The 17,080-nt window shown below is 34.6% G+C and overlaps 1 protein-coding gene across 1 annotated transcript in view; it reads right to left on the bottom strand.

Moving 5' to 3' along the window:
* The window catches only part of FAT4 (FAT atypical cadherin 4), a 180,314-nt gene that overhangs the window by 64,644 nt on the left and 98,590 nt on the right, over nucleotides 1-17,080 (bottom strand). The window contains exons 5-6 of the mRNA XM_032858045.1: nucleotides 12,892-13,814; nucleotides 12,099-12,273 (exon numbers count right to left, since the gene is read on the bottom strand). Of these exons, the coding sequence (XP_032713936.1) occupies nucleotides 12,099-12,273; nucleotides 12,892-13,814 (1,098 nt within the window). The remainder of the gene's footprint in view (nucleotides 1-12,098; nucleotides 12,274-12,891; nucleotides 13,815-17,080) is intronic.

The following is a 17,080-nucleotide window of genomic DNA, read 5'->3' on the forward strand; positions in this document are numbered from 1 at the left end:
GGCCCAGGATGGAGTCATTCATGCTAAGCCTACCATCAGCAAACCAGAACTTAACTAAGTTTCTCTTTGGGGATCTCCCAAGAAACAGAGGCCTAGGTCAACAAACCAGCACTTGCCTCTTCAGCACAAATTGCCTCAGCTGACTCCACATCTTCCTTTTGCTCCATATAGGGAAAATAACCTTGCTTTAATCAGTCAGCAAATGCCCAGTATAATGTCCTTGCTCCTGCTCACCCAGTCGATATGAGTCTCATGCCTTATACAGCTCTGTAAAGCTTCCTTCTATTAGACTAGGTACTGTTTGATTCATGAATTGCTGAATAAAAGCTTACTAGATCAGTAAACTGTTTGTGGAAAGATTTTCTTTCAATAACCCAGGTGGAAATAACCAAAACTGCCTTAGACTCAAATATAGAAGCAAGTTAATGTAATTCATTTTTAGTAATTGAAGATAATCCTGGCTCTGTCTGCTTTATGGAATCACTGGTGCCTTATGGACAGTTTTCAACCAATTTTCATTATTAAAAATGTTCATTGTAACAGACAAGGCAAGCTCTTCTCTAACATTTTCCCACAAATAATGCTGACAAAATGCCATCTTTCTGGAACATTTAAAAAACAATTATCTTCAGATGTAATATGTCATATTCCACATTTCTGACCTCTCTTTTGATTGTAGAGCCATTTGTAATGCAATGACTGTCTCAACTAAACAACATGACAGATAGCATTAATTCAAATGTCATCATATCTTCACCAAGAAAATAAAGCATGGTGATTAGCCCTTTTAGCTTTCAGAATCAACTTTCGCAAAAGCATCATGTTTCTATCCCTGCATAAGAATGAAGTTTAGTCCTTCTTTCAGTCAGATGATAAATGCCCTTAATTAGAAATGCTAATAACTGAACTTTTCCCCTCAGACCTATTAGTTATGCTGACACATAGATGCTTCGTAACTAAACTTTTTGGCCAAATCTATATCCACAATATCTCTGTATCTCTTTTATATATTAGACTAAGAACAGATAAAGAATAATGTATTTAATTTGTGCTCTGATTAATTTCCCACCCCCAAATTAAATGCAAACATGCACACACAGCCCAACTGACTCATTGTATGTATGTGTATGTGTGTATCATGGATATTATATATTCTTAGTAAAATATATAACATTTGCTTTGCATTTTATAAAACCTTTAGATACACATTTCCTGATTTGATGAGAATATCAATCCTTTGATTTCAAATGTATGAATATTCTTATTTTGCAAGCTGTTTTAATGGCTGAAAACCACAAGTTTTTTTAATAAGTGAATTTTTTTTTTTTTAAGATTTTATTTATTTATTTGACAGACAGAGATCACAAGTAAGCAGAGAGGCAGGCGGAGAGAGAGGAGGAAGCAGGCTCGCTGCTAAGCAGAGAGCCCGATGCGGGGCTGGATCCCAGGACCCTGGGATCAAGACCCAAGCCGAAGGAAGAGGCCTCAACCCACTGAGCCACCCAGGTGCCCCAGTAAGTGAATTTTTAATATTAAAATAACATTTAATTCAAAGAGAAGAAATTCTTATGAACATGGTCTATACAAAACATATAAAAAGTAAATAAGCTAATATGTGGGAAGCAATGAGTAATGGACTAGAAATGTTCTCCCTGCCCAGGTTTATCAGTTTTGAATCCTGTTTTCACTGAAAAACAGCTGGTAACAGGTAAGCCAAGTTGCTTACCTTCTCTGATACTCAGGGCTTTTGTTTTTCTTTTAATTCTTAAATTGGAATAATAGTATCTAATTTACAGGGCTGGTAAGAGATTAAATGAGACGATATTGTACAAATTCTGGCACATACAAGCACTCAGTATGCACAGAACGGATAGCACCTAAAGTTTACGACTTTCCATGTTGTCTCTACCCCAGTGTTTCCCTAAGAACTAAACTTCTGAATCTATCTACCTGACATCTCCACTGTTTATCTCACATCAAAAATATACTATATCCAAAAAATAGTTCTTGATAATTTATCCTAAAATTCTTCTCTGCCCGTCTCCAAATTTCCAAGGCAAATATTCTAGGACTCCTGTTGGACTTCTCTTTTCCTTACTTCCCACGCCTCCAATCTTATTTTCAAGTACCACTGGCTCAATCTTTCTTTCTTTCTTCTTCTTTTTTTTCTTTAAGATTTTATTTATTTATTTGACAGAGAAAGACATAACGAGAGAGGGAACACAAGCCGGGGGAACGGGAGAGGGAGAAGCAGGGAGCCCAACATGGGGCTGGATCCCAGGACCCTGGGATCATGACTTGAGCCAAAGGTAGATGCTTAATGACTGAGCTACCCAGGCGCACCCCTCCACAACTGGCTCAACCTTTAAAATGGATAAGATATTTCATTCCTTCATCCCACCTCCACATTGCCACCTAATTTTAAACACTATTGTCTCTCTCAAGGATTGTTGTCATGGTCTTTTAAACACCATCTCTACTTTTGCTCTTGTTCTTCAGCCCCACACTACCACAAAGCCAGATCTCTTCACCACAAAGCCAGATCTCTTCTCCACAAAGCCAGATCTTTCCAAAGTCCCCTGTCACTCCCTGTTCAAAACCGGAATAAGGCTTCACCCCTCTTTTTGAACGAAATTAAGGTTCTTTACCCTGCCCTAAAATGTTCATGTGATCTAGCTTCTACCTACCTCATCCTCCCAGACTTTTTCTTTTTCACTCCAGTCCAGCCAGCCGGGACCTTCTGCAGTTCCTTGGGTGTGGTCAGTTGATCCCTGTCTCAGGGCTAATTCATCTGCAAGCAACATGATTTCCCTAGATCTTCCATTTCACTTTCCTGACTAAACAACCAAAAATAGTACCTCCAGTTCCTCACTCTTTGGCCACTTAACCTGCTCTATCTAACTTCATAGCATCTCATATCACTCCTGGTCTATTTATTACATTTTGTTTTCTGTCTATACTTGAGAACAGAAATCTTCACTTTTCACCATTGTATTTCGCATAGTTAGAAAAGCTGGAAGAGACTGCTGCACAAATATTTTCTGACAAAATAATATCAAGATACTTGTCATACATTAATTGCAGTCCATAAAAGCATAAGTGTCCCATCGACTATACTCAGAATTCACTTACAAGGTCTATTAAATCAGCCTCATGGTTTGATTTTAATAAATGCAAAATGACAACTGGCAGGGATAATTGGTAATATTATCATCATCTGCCTAGAAAGCCTCATGAAGTTTTTCTTGTATCTTCTCCTACTTAGCAATTTAATTTGAACAATGGCTAAATTTAAACCTATTTTCAAAAGATCAATATTGAAATTACTGATTCTAAGTTATCTGACTTCACTTAAACATATATTGAAACATTCATTTATTTGGAAAAAAAACAACAGTTAAACATTTTATTCATTAGGAGGATACAGTGAACAGCCTATAAGAGAAGTTTTCTTAAAATAGTGTTTTTGGAAATCTATGTTATGCAGAGAGTCAGTCCTGCTTCATATACACAGTAGATGTGAGCAAGAACTCAGTTGAAAGGCAGAAATCCTTGATATTGTTCTTGACTCTGTTACTCTTGGTCTTCAAGTTCTGGCAAACTGCCTATTTTTTCCAGGCCTCAATTTTCTTATCTCAAATATAAAGAAAATGGACTGACTCATCTCCAAGAAGTCTTTTGGTTATAAAATTATCATTTTAGGTTAGGTTTCTCTAATCTGGAAGCTTTTCATAGGCAGTTCTCTTTCAAAATCCTTCCATATTACACACTGAATTATAACTAACATCCCCCTATTGTCATATTGCCTTGTTTTACTGACTTCTCACACACTAATGCAGTTCCCTGAAAGAGTGGTGGCAGATATTAATGATTCACAGATTCAAAATTTACAGGTGAAGGCAGAAGATCATCTTGAATTAAATATATGTGAGATATATATTTGAGAAAATATTTGAGATATATATATATAATATATATATATTATATATATATATGTATATATCAAAGAGACCTGGAAAATTTACTTGCATCAATGCATGTCTATTGGGATGGTTTATCTGAACACCAAAATTTCCATAACAAAACTCAAAACAAGTGAACTTTTTCATATTACATTTATGTGAAGAGTCATAGGCTTTTATTATTAAGCCATGTGAAGCCAAATACCATATGTGTGATATAGTTTTTGTAGCTAAAAAGGTGCTTTGAGTATTTGAGAGATACGGAAGGCTCACCCTTTCTTGTTTTGGGAAGCCCACATACAAAAGAATTGCCAAATGGTAACACTTCAAAAGCACATGGTTTCTTCTTATGCAGATTTTGAATTAGTGAATCAAATTAAGAAAAGGTAGGTGGCATAGCGCATGCAGGGTAGGACAAGTCCTACCTAGAAAAAACTGACAGATAACAGAATTGAATAAGATCCAAAAGGTTCAGGGGAAAGTCATGAGAACATAGTTCAAACAGTATTTTAACTATTTGAAACTGAATTAAAGCCATAAAATGCTTCAGTGGGTCCTTACATATGACTGCAATTTATCACATCACACTAAACACTCCAGAGCCTTAAACACTTGTGCTGTTTTTCAAAGAAGAGGTCAGTTTGAATGACCACAGCCAATGTAGCAAAAACTTCTGGAATTTCAGCCATGAGTTTAAAAAGACTGACGCTTTTCCTTTTGGTAGGCCCTCTGAAAAATCTGCAAGCAATAAATATACAAGAATAAACTGAAACTATGGTGAATAAGCATGAAATAATAGTTGCATGTTAAAATAACAGAATGGTGATTGCTTACTAATTATCATCATTTTTTACTCATTAAATTAGTTTTTCATTCACCAAATTTTTTTTTAAAGATTTTATTTATTTATTTGACAGACAGAGATCACAGGTAGACAGAGAGGCAGCCAGAGAGAAAGGAAGGGAAGCAGGCTCCCCGCTGAGCAGAGAGCCCGACATGGGGCTCGATCCCAGGACCCTGGGATCATGACCTGAGCCGAAGGCAGAGGCTTTAACCCACTGAGCCACCCAGGCTACCCATCATTCACCAAATTTTATTAAGTACTTTATGTCACAGGTTCTGTTCTGGGTGGTTCTGACAATTCATTTCTTAACATGACTTAGGAAATTTCCATTCTACTGGAAGAAGGATAACTATTGATGGGGTAAACAAAATGCACATACTCATGTATCATATATAAGCATATAGTTTCAGACAATAATTAATATTAAGGCAAAATCACAACAAGGTTAAGTGATAGTGACACTGGAGAAAGGGAATTCTATTAGATTGGTGATCAGATAAATTGTTTCTGAGAAGTTGACATCTCACCTAGATGTAATAACAAAATGACCAAGATATGAATGTGTCTGACCTTTAAAAAAAAAAACAACAAAAAAGCTAGCTTAGAGTAGAGCACTCCAGATAAAGAGAAGTACATGTGCACAGAGGAAAAGACAGGACATGGTTGGCATTTTTAATAAATTAAAAGAGGTCAGATTAACTGGCATTAAATTTGCAATAAATGTTTGACAAGAACTCTCCAGAAGCAAGTCACCAGACTGGCAGCATTTGCTGATTTCTATGTGGCAAATATTCCCCACAGGCCGATTTCAACCCATCAGCATAACAACACTGAATGCAGAGTTGGGAGGTGACCAAAGCTGAGTCTGCCCAGGGCTGAGCACCCGATGAAGGTGGCAGTGGGTCGGGAAGAATGAAGTCAGATAGGTGGACAAACGCCAGGTCACTTAATGCCATGGGTCAATGATGAGAAATTCAGGCTTTATTCTTAGAAACCACTGAAGGGTTTTAAGCAAGCGATGGGGCATGATGATCTAATTTATAGTTTCAAAGTTCATGAGCTGCTTGTTAGGGAATGTACTTTGGGGAGGAAAGTTAGGAAGTTAGGGAGCTATTATATTAGCCCTGGCTTAGACCAAAGTGGTGGTAATGCACAGGAAGAAAAGTGGATAAATTTAGGACATTTTTGGATATATTTTAGGGCAGAGTCTACTCGTCAATGGACTTGTTCAATGTGGGATAGAGAGAAAGAGGAACAAGGAATCATAACAACAATTGGGAAACTGGATATGGTGCAATTTATGGAGGGTAGAGAGGTGGTCAGAATCAAAAAGCTTTATTTGGCTTTTCTGGGCTTGCAAATGTCCAGCAAACATGCTAATAGTAAACACTAAAGTAAGTCATTCTCTTATTTATTTCTGCCAATAAGCTTTTCGTGTAGAAATTAGCACATTCATTTTATCGATAGGAACACAAAGGTAAACTTATGCAAGTTTACATAGCTAGGAAATGGCAGAGGAGATATTTGAACCCCAGTTTAACTACAAAAGTATCGATTTACCTTAGGATATACTTCCGTTTTGCAAATTAATTCTCTGACTTAATGTTTTAAGTATATTGCTCTAGGTTCCCTGATAATTCTGTGAAACTTGCTATATTTTAAAATCATATTATTTTATTTATTGAACATGTACAAAAGAAAACTCTTCTAAGGAAGGCTACTTGGGAATAGAATGCCAAACCATGTGAAGGGCACTAACTGCTTTAGAGCTAGCTGCCGTCTTAGAAGGAACCACATAGTGATGGGTTCTCTATAGGACCTTCATTACTGTGAGGAAGAAAAAGTTGAAATTTTAGCTTCAAAAAGTTTGTACTTGAGAGGAACCTAGATGGCTCAATTGGTCAAACATCTGTCTTCAGCTCAGGTCATGATCTCAGGGTCCTGGGATCGAGCCCCACATGGGCTCCCTCCTCAGCAGGGCATCAGCTTCTCCCTCTGCCTCAGCCTCTCCTCTCTACTCATACTCTCTCTCTCTCAAACATATTAATAAAATCTTTAAAAAAAAGTACTTGGTACAGTACATATTTCTGGAAAAAAAATAACAAGAAGGAATACAGAATGAAGGGGGATATTTACATTTTTAATTATAGTTAAAATTATATATATATATAGTTTAATTATATATATAGTTTAATTATAGTTAAATACAATATTATTTTTATTAAGTTATAGTCTTAACCCATTCAACTACCATTTAATAATTTAATTCTATAGGAAAAAATGAGGTAAAATTATTACACTCTGTTCTGGTTTTGTTACTTAGCAGTGTAACCTTCAGTTCCACAATAGTGTGGTTGTAGCTCATTTTAAGCAGTAGACAGGAGTAGTTAGAGTTTCCAGATGTGCTACTTTATAACTGTGCTGTCAGTAAATAAAAATATAATGGGAGTGGAATGCTAATATTTTCTCCAAAAGAATATTCAAAGATTTAAAGGTTTGCTGATAAAAATAAATAAATAAAAATGAATAAATAAACCCTGCTTATTCAATTATTGCCATATTGCCAAAGTTGACCCATCTTTGGGTTGCCATCAGGTAAGAATTTTTAAAAAGCAAAGGAAAAGTGATTTGTGACCTAGAATAAAACTGTCAAACTTTTTTTCTTATTTAGAATACTTTGATATTTTCCTGGTCCTTAGAACGCTGCAAATTTGAGAATAACATGGCATCTGGGATCTAAAATCTGCCATATTTTTCTGAATTTTCTCATGCCACCTACCAATTTGACTTTTAAATCAAAGCAGTGAATCTGTATTTTAAATCCTGTGTCAGAAACTTCATTGTTGGAATATACGATTAAATGGCAGATTCTGAAGCCTGGTATCTCAAACTCACATTCTTCCATAAAAGTAGTTTATTTGTGTTACCCAAAGTATGCAAATGAATAGAACATAAAATCATAGTCACATAATAGCTTTAATGACTTTAAAATAATTTAGTCCTTTCCTACACAATTTCTGATTGTTTTCTACATAATCTGTATTAAGTGATCTTCAGATACCTAACTGAACAATTCTCCATTAGCCTCAGACACATCAGTCCATTGCAGAGCAGCTCAAAAAAAATAGGGGAAAAAAAAAAAAACCACTCTCATAAACAAATCTATGCTTCGGGACAAAGTTCAATCAATTCTCTTATTTCTAGGGATGCCAAAACACTGGATCTCATTCGTGGCTCCCATCATGCTCCCTAACACCATATTTAAGGGCCTGAATGACAAAATTTCAAATACCTTAATTTTACTGATAATCTGAATTTCTGTAATTCATAATTCTGTATTTCAGTATTGGGCAGAATCAACGTACACTTGGTCTTCACATTTCTCATTTAATAGCAATAATCCTTCATATAAATTAGAGTTATACTTCTATTATTTATCCTTACATTAAGAATCCTAGGTCCCTATCTTTCCTCAGGCTCAAGGCTCGTGGCACCAGGAACTCACATAGTCTGGCTCCGTGGAACCAGCTCGATTCCTGCACAGTCTGCACATTTAGAATAATGTTCTATTTATCTCCTCGTCGTGAAAGTTCCTCCTAACAGGGTCATTCACCCACGTCTATTAGAAGAAAACACTTTTAGCTCTATCATTTCAGGTTTTCTTTTTTCTTTCCTCCCCTTTCTTTCTTTCTTTCTTTCTTTCTTTCTTTTTTGTTTTTCCCCCTAATGAAATGTCACTTCCATATTGTCATTTTGGTGGAGAAACAGCATTACAAGTAGTGGTTAAGTTTGCTGCTCAGTCCACAAAATCCTCCTTGACTATGATTTGGCTGAACTACAGTTTTAAAAATCTGTGGTCTCCTTGAATGGCGAAACATTTACTATATAATATAGTCTTTGGAAGCTTGAAAAGAAGTCTCTGCTAAAAATAAAAAAACTTTCTAAAGTAGTAAAGTATAAAATGAACCTTAATGTGAGCTGCAATTTCTAAAAAATGGTTTTTAAACTAACGCATCCATACATCTTTTAATAAAAATAGTTATGTAGTAAGGGACAAGGCAAATATTTCTAAGAACTTTAAAGTACTTAAAGTATATTAATTACAATTCTTATTAAAATCATCATCTACACACTATGATAGACATATTTAGTGATTTAACATAAGTTATATCAATCAAACCTTATAATAGACTACTTTATAGTTAATTATCCCCATGTTACTGAAGAAGGCACTGAGATTGAGAAGGATGATCCATCCTGCCCAAATCACAAAGAAAATTATGACAGAACCAGAATTCAAACAGAGATAAATTCAAATTAAAAGCTTTTATCATTATATCATATAGATTATTACTGGGCTTGCTTAGCAAATAAAATAATTTTGGAAATCGATATTACTTTTTTCAAATTTTACTTTACCTACACACTAGAAACACAGTGTACTCTGAACTTGAAAGTCAGTTACATTGACTGAGGTCTGAACCATACTCTGCCACAAAGCTGTGTAATCCTGAGCAAATTATTTTTTTTAAAGATTTTATTTATTTATTTGTCAAAGAGAGAGAGAAATAGAGGGAGAGGCAGATTCCCCGCTGAGCAAAGAGCCTGATGTGGGACTCTATCCCCAGACCCTGGGATCATGACCTAAGTCCAAGGCAGACACTTAACCAACTGACCACCCAGGCATCCCCTTAACAAATTAGTTAACCACTCTGAGATTGGGTTTACTCTAAATAAACTCAAAAATAACACATTAAGTCTTTGAGATGATAAAGAAAAGTGATGTGTAGAAATGAGTTAATGTCTATAAAAGCTGATATACTGCATGACATAGATGGCCATATATATAAAAAAAAAACCATTCTTTTCCTCTTCACAATATCTTCTACCTCCTGACTGCATAGACACACAAAAATAATTGAAATTCTCAGAATTATGTGGTTGAAAACAGGCACTCTTGTCTACACGATTACATTCCTTCTCTCTCATACCTTTTGACTTAGAATGTTCCAAAGTACAAATATCCTGATAGAGAACTTGTGGGCTGTGCCTGTCTATCCCAAATCACCCTGCACTGCACCCCTAACTCTCACAATCACATCCTCCTTCCCACCTGGGGATGACCTCCGTGTAACACACCTCTGTGTAGCAAGTTTTATGACTGATGCTTTAGCCAACTAGATTTCTGGTCCTGGTTTATCCTCCCCTACTTCACCTCAACAAAATCCATGTTTTTCTGGATGCCTAGAATTGACCACCCATTTTCAGTACTAACTGGAGAGGGAAGCTAAGACTGGGATATTTTAGTAAAAAAACATTGCTTCTAAATATCTGAATACCAGTTTCTACTCAGTTTCATCCTCCCTTCTTTCCAAGCAACTCTTGAAATACTGGATTGATATGAATAATGTGGTAGTGGTTGCATTTTTTTTTATATGCAGACGCTTACCATTTGTGCCTACTAACCATGAAGCATAAAATACTGCCTACACACATAATAAACTTGGTTTAAGATCAACTTGGTTCAAGCTTTATGTGGTTACCACACCATATTCTGTTCATCATTCCTCAGAATTTTATAGTTTACATAAAATGTAACATGGTCATTCACACATATCAAAAAAAAAAAAAGTACAGAGAATATTGTTCTCTCTGTAGGTGTCAGATAATTACATTCCCAAAAGCAAATAGCAAATAATATATGAGCCCCACAATTAATAATCAGCAACACTATCATTTGAATACTGAACATAAATCTATTATGACTTATAACCTCAAAATCTCTTGCTTTCTTATAAGTAATGACATGAAACAATATATTGTATACTCCAGAATTGGTCATATATAACAAAAATATTAATAAATCATATTCATCAAAAATATTTCAACAACAGTAAAAAATAGCTCATTTGTAAACTCACAATTGTTCTTCTGTATCAGTATCCACACATCTACATAATTATATAAATACATATAATATTCATGAATACATATATATATATAAACACACATAATTATACATAATTTTAGGCATTTAAAGTTCTAACAAATGTGTCTTGGCTTAAAACAACTTCAAAAAAATTTTATACTATGTCAACATTATCAAATTCTTTAACACTTAAATAATAAGTTGTGACTATGTTTTTTAAAGATTTATGTATTTTTTTGAGGGGGAGGGCAGAGAGAGAGGGAGAGAGAAACCCAAGCAGACTCCATGCTGAGCATGGAGCCTGATGTGGGGCTTGATCTTATGATCCCAAAATCAAGTGCCCCACGTTGTGACTATTCTTATAAATGAATGTTTTATAGGACAATGTTTCATAATTCATTAATACTCCTGGAAATCAATGACTAATTAATCCATTCAATTATTTATTCATCAGATAAGCAATACACACTTTCTTCAAGGCCTAAAGTTTCTTGGACAAATTTTTAATTATTTCAATTTTGAATTAGAAGTTTCAGTATGCAGGGCGCCCAGGTGGCTCAGAGGGTTAAGCCTCTGCTTTCAGCTCAGGCCATGATTCCAGGGTCTTGGGATCAAGCCCCATATCAGGGTCCCTGCTCGGCAGGAAGCCTGCTTCTCCCTCTCCCACTCCCCCTGCTTATATTCCCTCTATCGCTGTTTCTCTCTCTGTCAAATAAATAAATAAAATCTTTAAAAAAAAAGTTTCAGTATGCAAAACAAAATAATAATAAATCTTTTTTAATAGGTTATATTTTGTGCTACCTACTATGAAAATTTGCATAATTACTACTTCTAGACACTAAAAGCTAACTAACATATCTTGTTTTTCATTATTTTTAGTCCATTACACTACTAACTGAATGAGAATGTTGGGCTCTCATTGATATTCTTTTTTGGAGCTCTGTGGGGCTTCATCAAATGCCTATTATAGCTACTTACAAAACCTAGAGTACTAATGATGTAAAATTCTGTACTCACTCTATTATCTCTAGGACCAGTTAGAACCATCTGGATATTTTCAAATCTTAAAATGTTTGAAATGCCTTATAGCTCAAGTGGTAGAGTATCAGGTCATCCTCAAAGTACTCAGATGGCTTTCCCAGCAAGGATGCATCTTGTCTTACAGGAATAGAGCTCTGTACTCAAGCCCTTACCACTACTTATTTATACACAAATTTGACAAAGTGATATACGTGCTATAAATCATATAAATATAATCAGAGTTCCAAGGATTAGTACAATTCAACAAATATTTAATTTCATGGTAGACAAATAAACTCTCATCATATTGCTAATAGATTCTTCACAACCAGGTAAGATTTACCTGAATCTGTAGCTGTGATCATCAAGACAAAGTACTCCTTTGTTTCACGATCCAAACTCTGTATTACTCGAAGTTCTCCACTAGCTGAGAGAGTAAAAGCATTGTCTTCATTACCACCAAACAGAACATACGAGAGTTTGCTATTAGAACCTTGATCATCATCTCTTGCCACTACCTATAAGAGAGAATAAGACATCCCAGGAATGTGAGTAAAACTAATACTAGGTCTACCACAAAGTAAAATGTACCATTAAAAATAATGAGTTCGAGGCCTAAAAAGGCTCCAAAGACACTCTTTAAAGTTTCAAGTAAGAAATAAAAATGGTTCAGGGTAAATATTTGTTATTTATGTAAAAATATGAATAAAATCAAAGCATAGTATTTTTGGAAGGTTTCACAAAAATTTTTGACAGCAGTTTCATCTAGGTAGTTGGATTTGTAAAAAGGGAAGTGAGAACAATGTTTGTAATAAAGTTTTCAAGCTTTTACATAATTTTATTTTCTCACTGTGTTTAGATATTATGGTCATACTGAAACAAAATTCAAAATACACAAATATGCAAATGTGTGCAACATGAGTACACACAGTAGAACATAGTTGAAATACATTTCAAACTATCAGGAAATCAGCAGGTTCTTAAGTATAATTTTCATAAACTTTTTCAAAATTTTCTATATCTGCAGTTAAACACTTATGAAAAGAATTAAGAAGTGGTAGATGTAGGAGAGGGAGGACTTTTAAATTAGATGTCTTATAGTGAACACAATATTTGTTTAACTGAAATTTACTGACCTGAAGAATTGTTCTGGGCAGTGTCCCTAAATTCTCAGGGACATTTACAGAATATGGAGATAACTCAAACATGGGAACAAAATCATTAATATCCAGTAGAACAATGCTGACAGTGGAGGTGTCAGTTCTGGGGGTACTGCCCCGATCTGTTGCCTGAACAGTTAAAGAGTAAGTGGGAGTTTTTTCTCTATCCAAAGGCTTAGCCACAGTGATGGCACCTGTGACAGAGTCAATCCGAAATTCCTGATTGGCATTACCATCAACAATGCCATAGCGAACCTGTCCATTTGTACCTTCATCTCCATCCGTTGCATACACTTGTATTATATCTGTTCCAGTAAGTGTGTTCTCATTAATCTCCACTTTATACAAGGCTTGCACAAAAACAGGGTTGTTATCATTGATGTCAAGTACCATAACTACAACCTCCGTAGATGAAGAGAGAGCTGGTTGACCTTTGTCTGTAGCCACCACTGTCAGAGTGTAATTAGAAACCTCTTCTCTATCCAGTTCTCCAGTGAGCCTCACTTCACCATCAATGGTCCCAATACTGAACTTGTTTCCCAAAGGGTTCAGTAAGGTGTACTCAATGTAGCTGTTTGGGCCACTGTCTGGGTCTGTTGCTTGAGCTTTGAAAACAATAGTATCAATAGGTGTGTTTTCTGGAATGTATGTCAATTTAGGGGAAAGAAATGCTGGTGGGTTATCATTTACATCCAACAAAATAATGGAGACGTGGGCAGTGCTTGTGAATCTGGAGGCTGGAAGCTGTGGCAGGTCATGCACCTGAACAACCAGGTTGTAGAAGGACTGACTTTCCCGATCCAAACTCTTAAGGACTTTCAGTACACCATTCTTGTCAACTGTAAACTGACCAAGGCTATCACCTGAAGCAATGCTATAAGCCAACTGGGAGTTGATCCCTGAAATGGAAGGGAAAAAAATTAAATATTCTTGAATGTATGCTTGATTAAATATTCTTGAATGCATGATTACAGACAAGGTGCACCAAAAATTCTGACATAAAACTTTGCATGTTTGATATATGATGCCCGACACACACCTTATGGATGATTAAGCTGCAGTAAATTTTTTTGTAAGTCATACATACACATAATGCCTTGCCTGCTAACTTTTGATGTGAAAAGATGTTTACAACCAGCAAACAAATGATCTATATACTACTTGCTATTTACTACAATGTTGAAAAGTTAAATTACAAAAATAAAGAGGAGAAAAATATGCCAGGGAGTAGATATTTTTCTATACATTTCCTTATTTCTGTCACATAGTTCCTGAGGGTTCAACATTAACAGTGCCACACTCTATACTATTAGCCAAACATTTAGAACTTCAGTAATTTATTGAGGCTGACACCAATTTTCAGAGAAGGGTAATAAAATTTTCTGATGTATGGCATTAGTCATGGATAGTTTAAGTCTACTTTTACATTTCTTGTCAGAACCAATAAATACTTTTTAATTCTTATTAAGCATCTGGCTAATGACCTTTATGAAAATAATTCTCTCTCAAATTTTATTATGTACATTTAATGTGTTTTTAAAGTATTCTTTGAAGGAAATGTTAACAGTAAAATTATACATAAAAGGCTGCGAATATAAATGCTCACACTTTTATTGAGCTATATTTAGATACTACTTTTCTATTTTTCCTAGAAATATGTGCCACTTTTTAATTGTAAAACTATATATATAATTTCTCATTTCAAAAAATGAGTGGAGAATATTCTAAAAAAAAATTGGTGAGTGGATTGGCCAATCATTTTTACTAAATAATTTAAAAGTCAATAATGGATAAGCAGTGAAAACAGAAAGAAAACTGATTTCTTATCCCAGAATAGTGTTTTCTTCACTTGTACGTAATGCTATGTACATTTTTATATCTTATCCTAAAGATGTTGGGACACTGTTAGGATATTATAAGTGTGCTAAAAAATACATGGTACCTTTAATAATTCATTCTTAATAAAGATTTTATACTCTGAGATTTTATGCTAGGGACAATCTGTTGAGTTACATTAATTGCTTACAAAATAGCCCCTGTATTTCTGAAGTTAATTTAAACTATTCAGGCATCAGGGACACCTGGCTGGCTCAGTTAGTAGAGCATGCAAATCTTGCTTATGGATTTGTGAATTTGAGCCCAACTCTGAGTGTAAAGATTACTTAAAATAAAATCTTTAAAAAAAATTTTTATGTAAATTATTTAGGTGTCAGAAACGATGTCCACTCTGTGCCAAGCGTTTTCTAGACCAATTTAATCACTCTTTTTCTCTTTTATTTTCTTGCAAAATACCCTTTCTCAGGATTCTATGACTACTTGAGTTAGCTTTTACCTTTTCTTGAAACTTGTCAGATTCCTTACACAGGCAAATTTGAGTAGAGTAATGGGATTTTCTTTTCTAGCAGGTAAGTCTTGCCTGTTCTTTTTTTTTAAATGCTAGAATTATTCTTTTTTATGATTTTATGGTCTCCATCTAATATTATTTGTCTATATGTTGATACAGAGAAGAAATATTTATGAAAATAACTTTCAGATACTAGTTTTTTCACAAAAATTTCTAAAATAAACAAGGATTGAGTAGATCTTTGAAAGGTTGGATTTTCCCCCTCATTATGAGTTGTGACTTTTAATCTTCATAGTTTATTTAAAACTATTCACAAGTGAACAAAGCAGTGTGAAGTTCAGGATAATTAGGACTCTGAAGATCAGGAAAAATATGAATAAATAAAGCTAATGGAGGCCACAGGTCAATTTATCAGTAGGAGATAAAGAGGATTTTAAGATCTGGATTGAGCAAGGTCAATAGCCTACTTCAACCCTTGACTTAAAATTCCACAGGAATGAGGGAAGAAAAAAATTCCATCATCTGGTACAAAGGAAAGTTCCATCAATTGGTGCAATTAATAGAAATTTTATATAGATGATATATAGGGATACATATATTCCTAGAAAGAAATTTAATTTAAATTTACTTTATATACATTTTTAAGTCAAATTACTAAGGAAATTTTCTGCATTTTTTATGGCTAAATCCATCAGCAAATATTGAATTCCTATTCTTGGAGGCACAAATTCAGATCTAATTATTACTAAGAAAAAGTTGTGAAAACATCTGGATAAAACAATACCAGCAAGAGGAGATGTAAAATTTAGTTCTATGAAAGCATATAAAATCTTTCATGCTTAAGATCAAAAGTAATTAGAAAAACTGACAAAATTGCACATGGTTACAAAGTGATAGCCTAGCATTCTACATAAATCACTTGGAATGCAAGCAATTAAAGCAAGGATCTGAATATCCTCGGTCCACAGTGTTTGCTACTTCCTGAGTAAACAACTAAATTTCAGAGTCAAAAAGAGAACATGATACCAAGACTTTATAGCCTCCTTGTAAACATCAGAGCCACTTCTTTTTTAAGGGAAAAAGTTTGGTAGAATAGGTGAGTGGGATAAGTAATAAGTATTAAACTTTAAAAGGAATTATGGAAAAAGAAAAAAATTGATTTTATATTCAAATTCCAAATGGCAGATATAGATATTAGACACCATTAAAATGAACCGCGATAACAATCATCTTTGAAAAAATAAACATAAAAATATAACAACTCTTGCACAAAATACTGCCACACCATCGAAGAAACAGTTCTCATCTCAGGAACTTCATGAATCCTTACTTTTGCAATTACAGGCCTATATTTACTTTACTGTAAAGAAAAGGACTTTTTGTTTCTGACAAATCTAAGTGAATTTGGGCATATGCTATACAGCTAAAATGAGATGTGGATAGATAGAAACTCAAAATTCTACCTAAACATTTGTAGTATCCAAAAAAATAGAGAGGTCAGAACTTTTGTCTTTCTCTGCTCTTTGCATCAAATATTCAAATCATGAAACAGTACCAACAGTATTTTAAAATTCTGTAATCTACCCATAAGCATTGGGATTTGAGTTTAGTGGTGTTTTGTAGCCCACCATGTCTTTAAACTTAAAACATTTCATACTTCTAACCATTTGTGTTCAATGTTCTGAAAGTGGTTTAGTCACATGATTCCCTCTGGCAGTTTTATTGTGTGTGTGTGGTTGTGCTGGGTTTTTGTTTTTTTTTAAATTTCAGTCTCAGGAATAATTTAGTTCCAGGAAATATAGCACATAACTATAGGTATAT

This window comes from Lontra canadensis, unplaced genomic scaffold, assembly GCF_010015895.1.
Source record: "Lontra canadensis isolate GAN:19392208 unplaced genomic scaffold, GSC_riverotter_1.0 scaffold1, whole genome shotgun sequence".
In the NCBI taxonomy this organism is placed as follows: Eukaryota; Metazoa; Chordata; class Mammalia; order Carnivora; family Mustelidae; genus Lontra; species Lontra canadensis.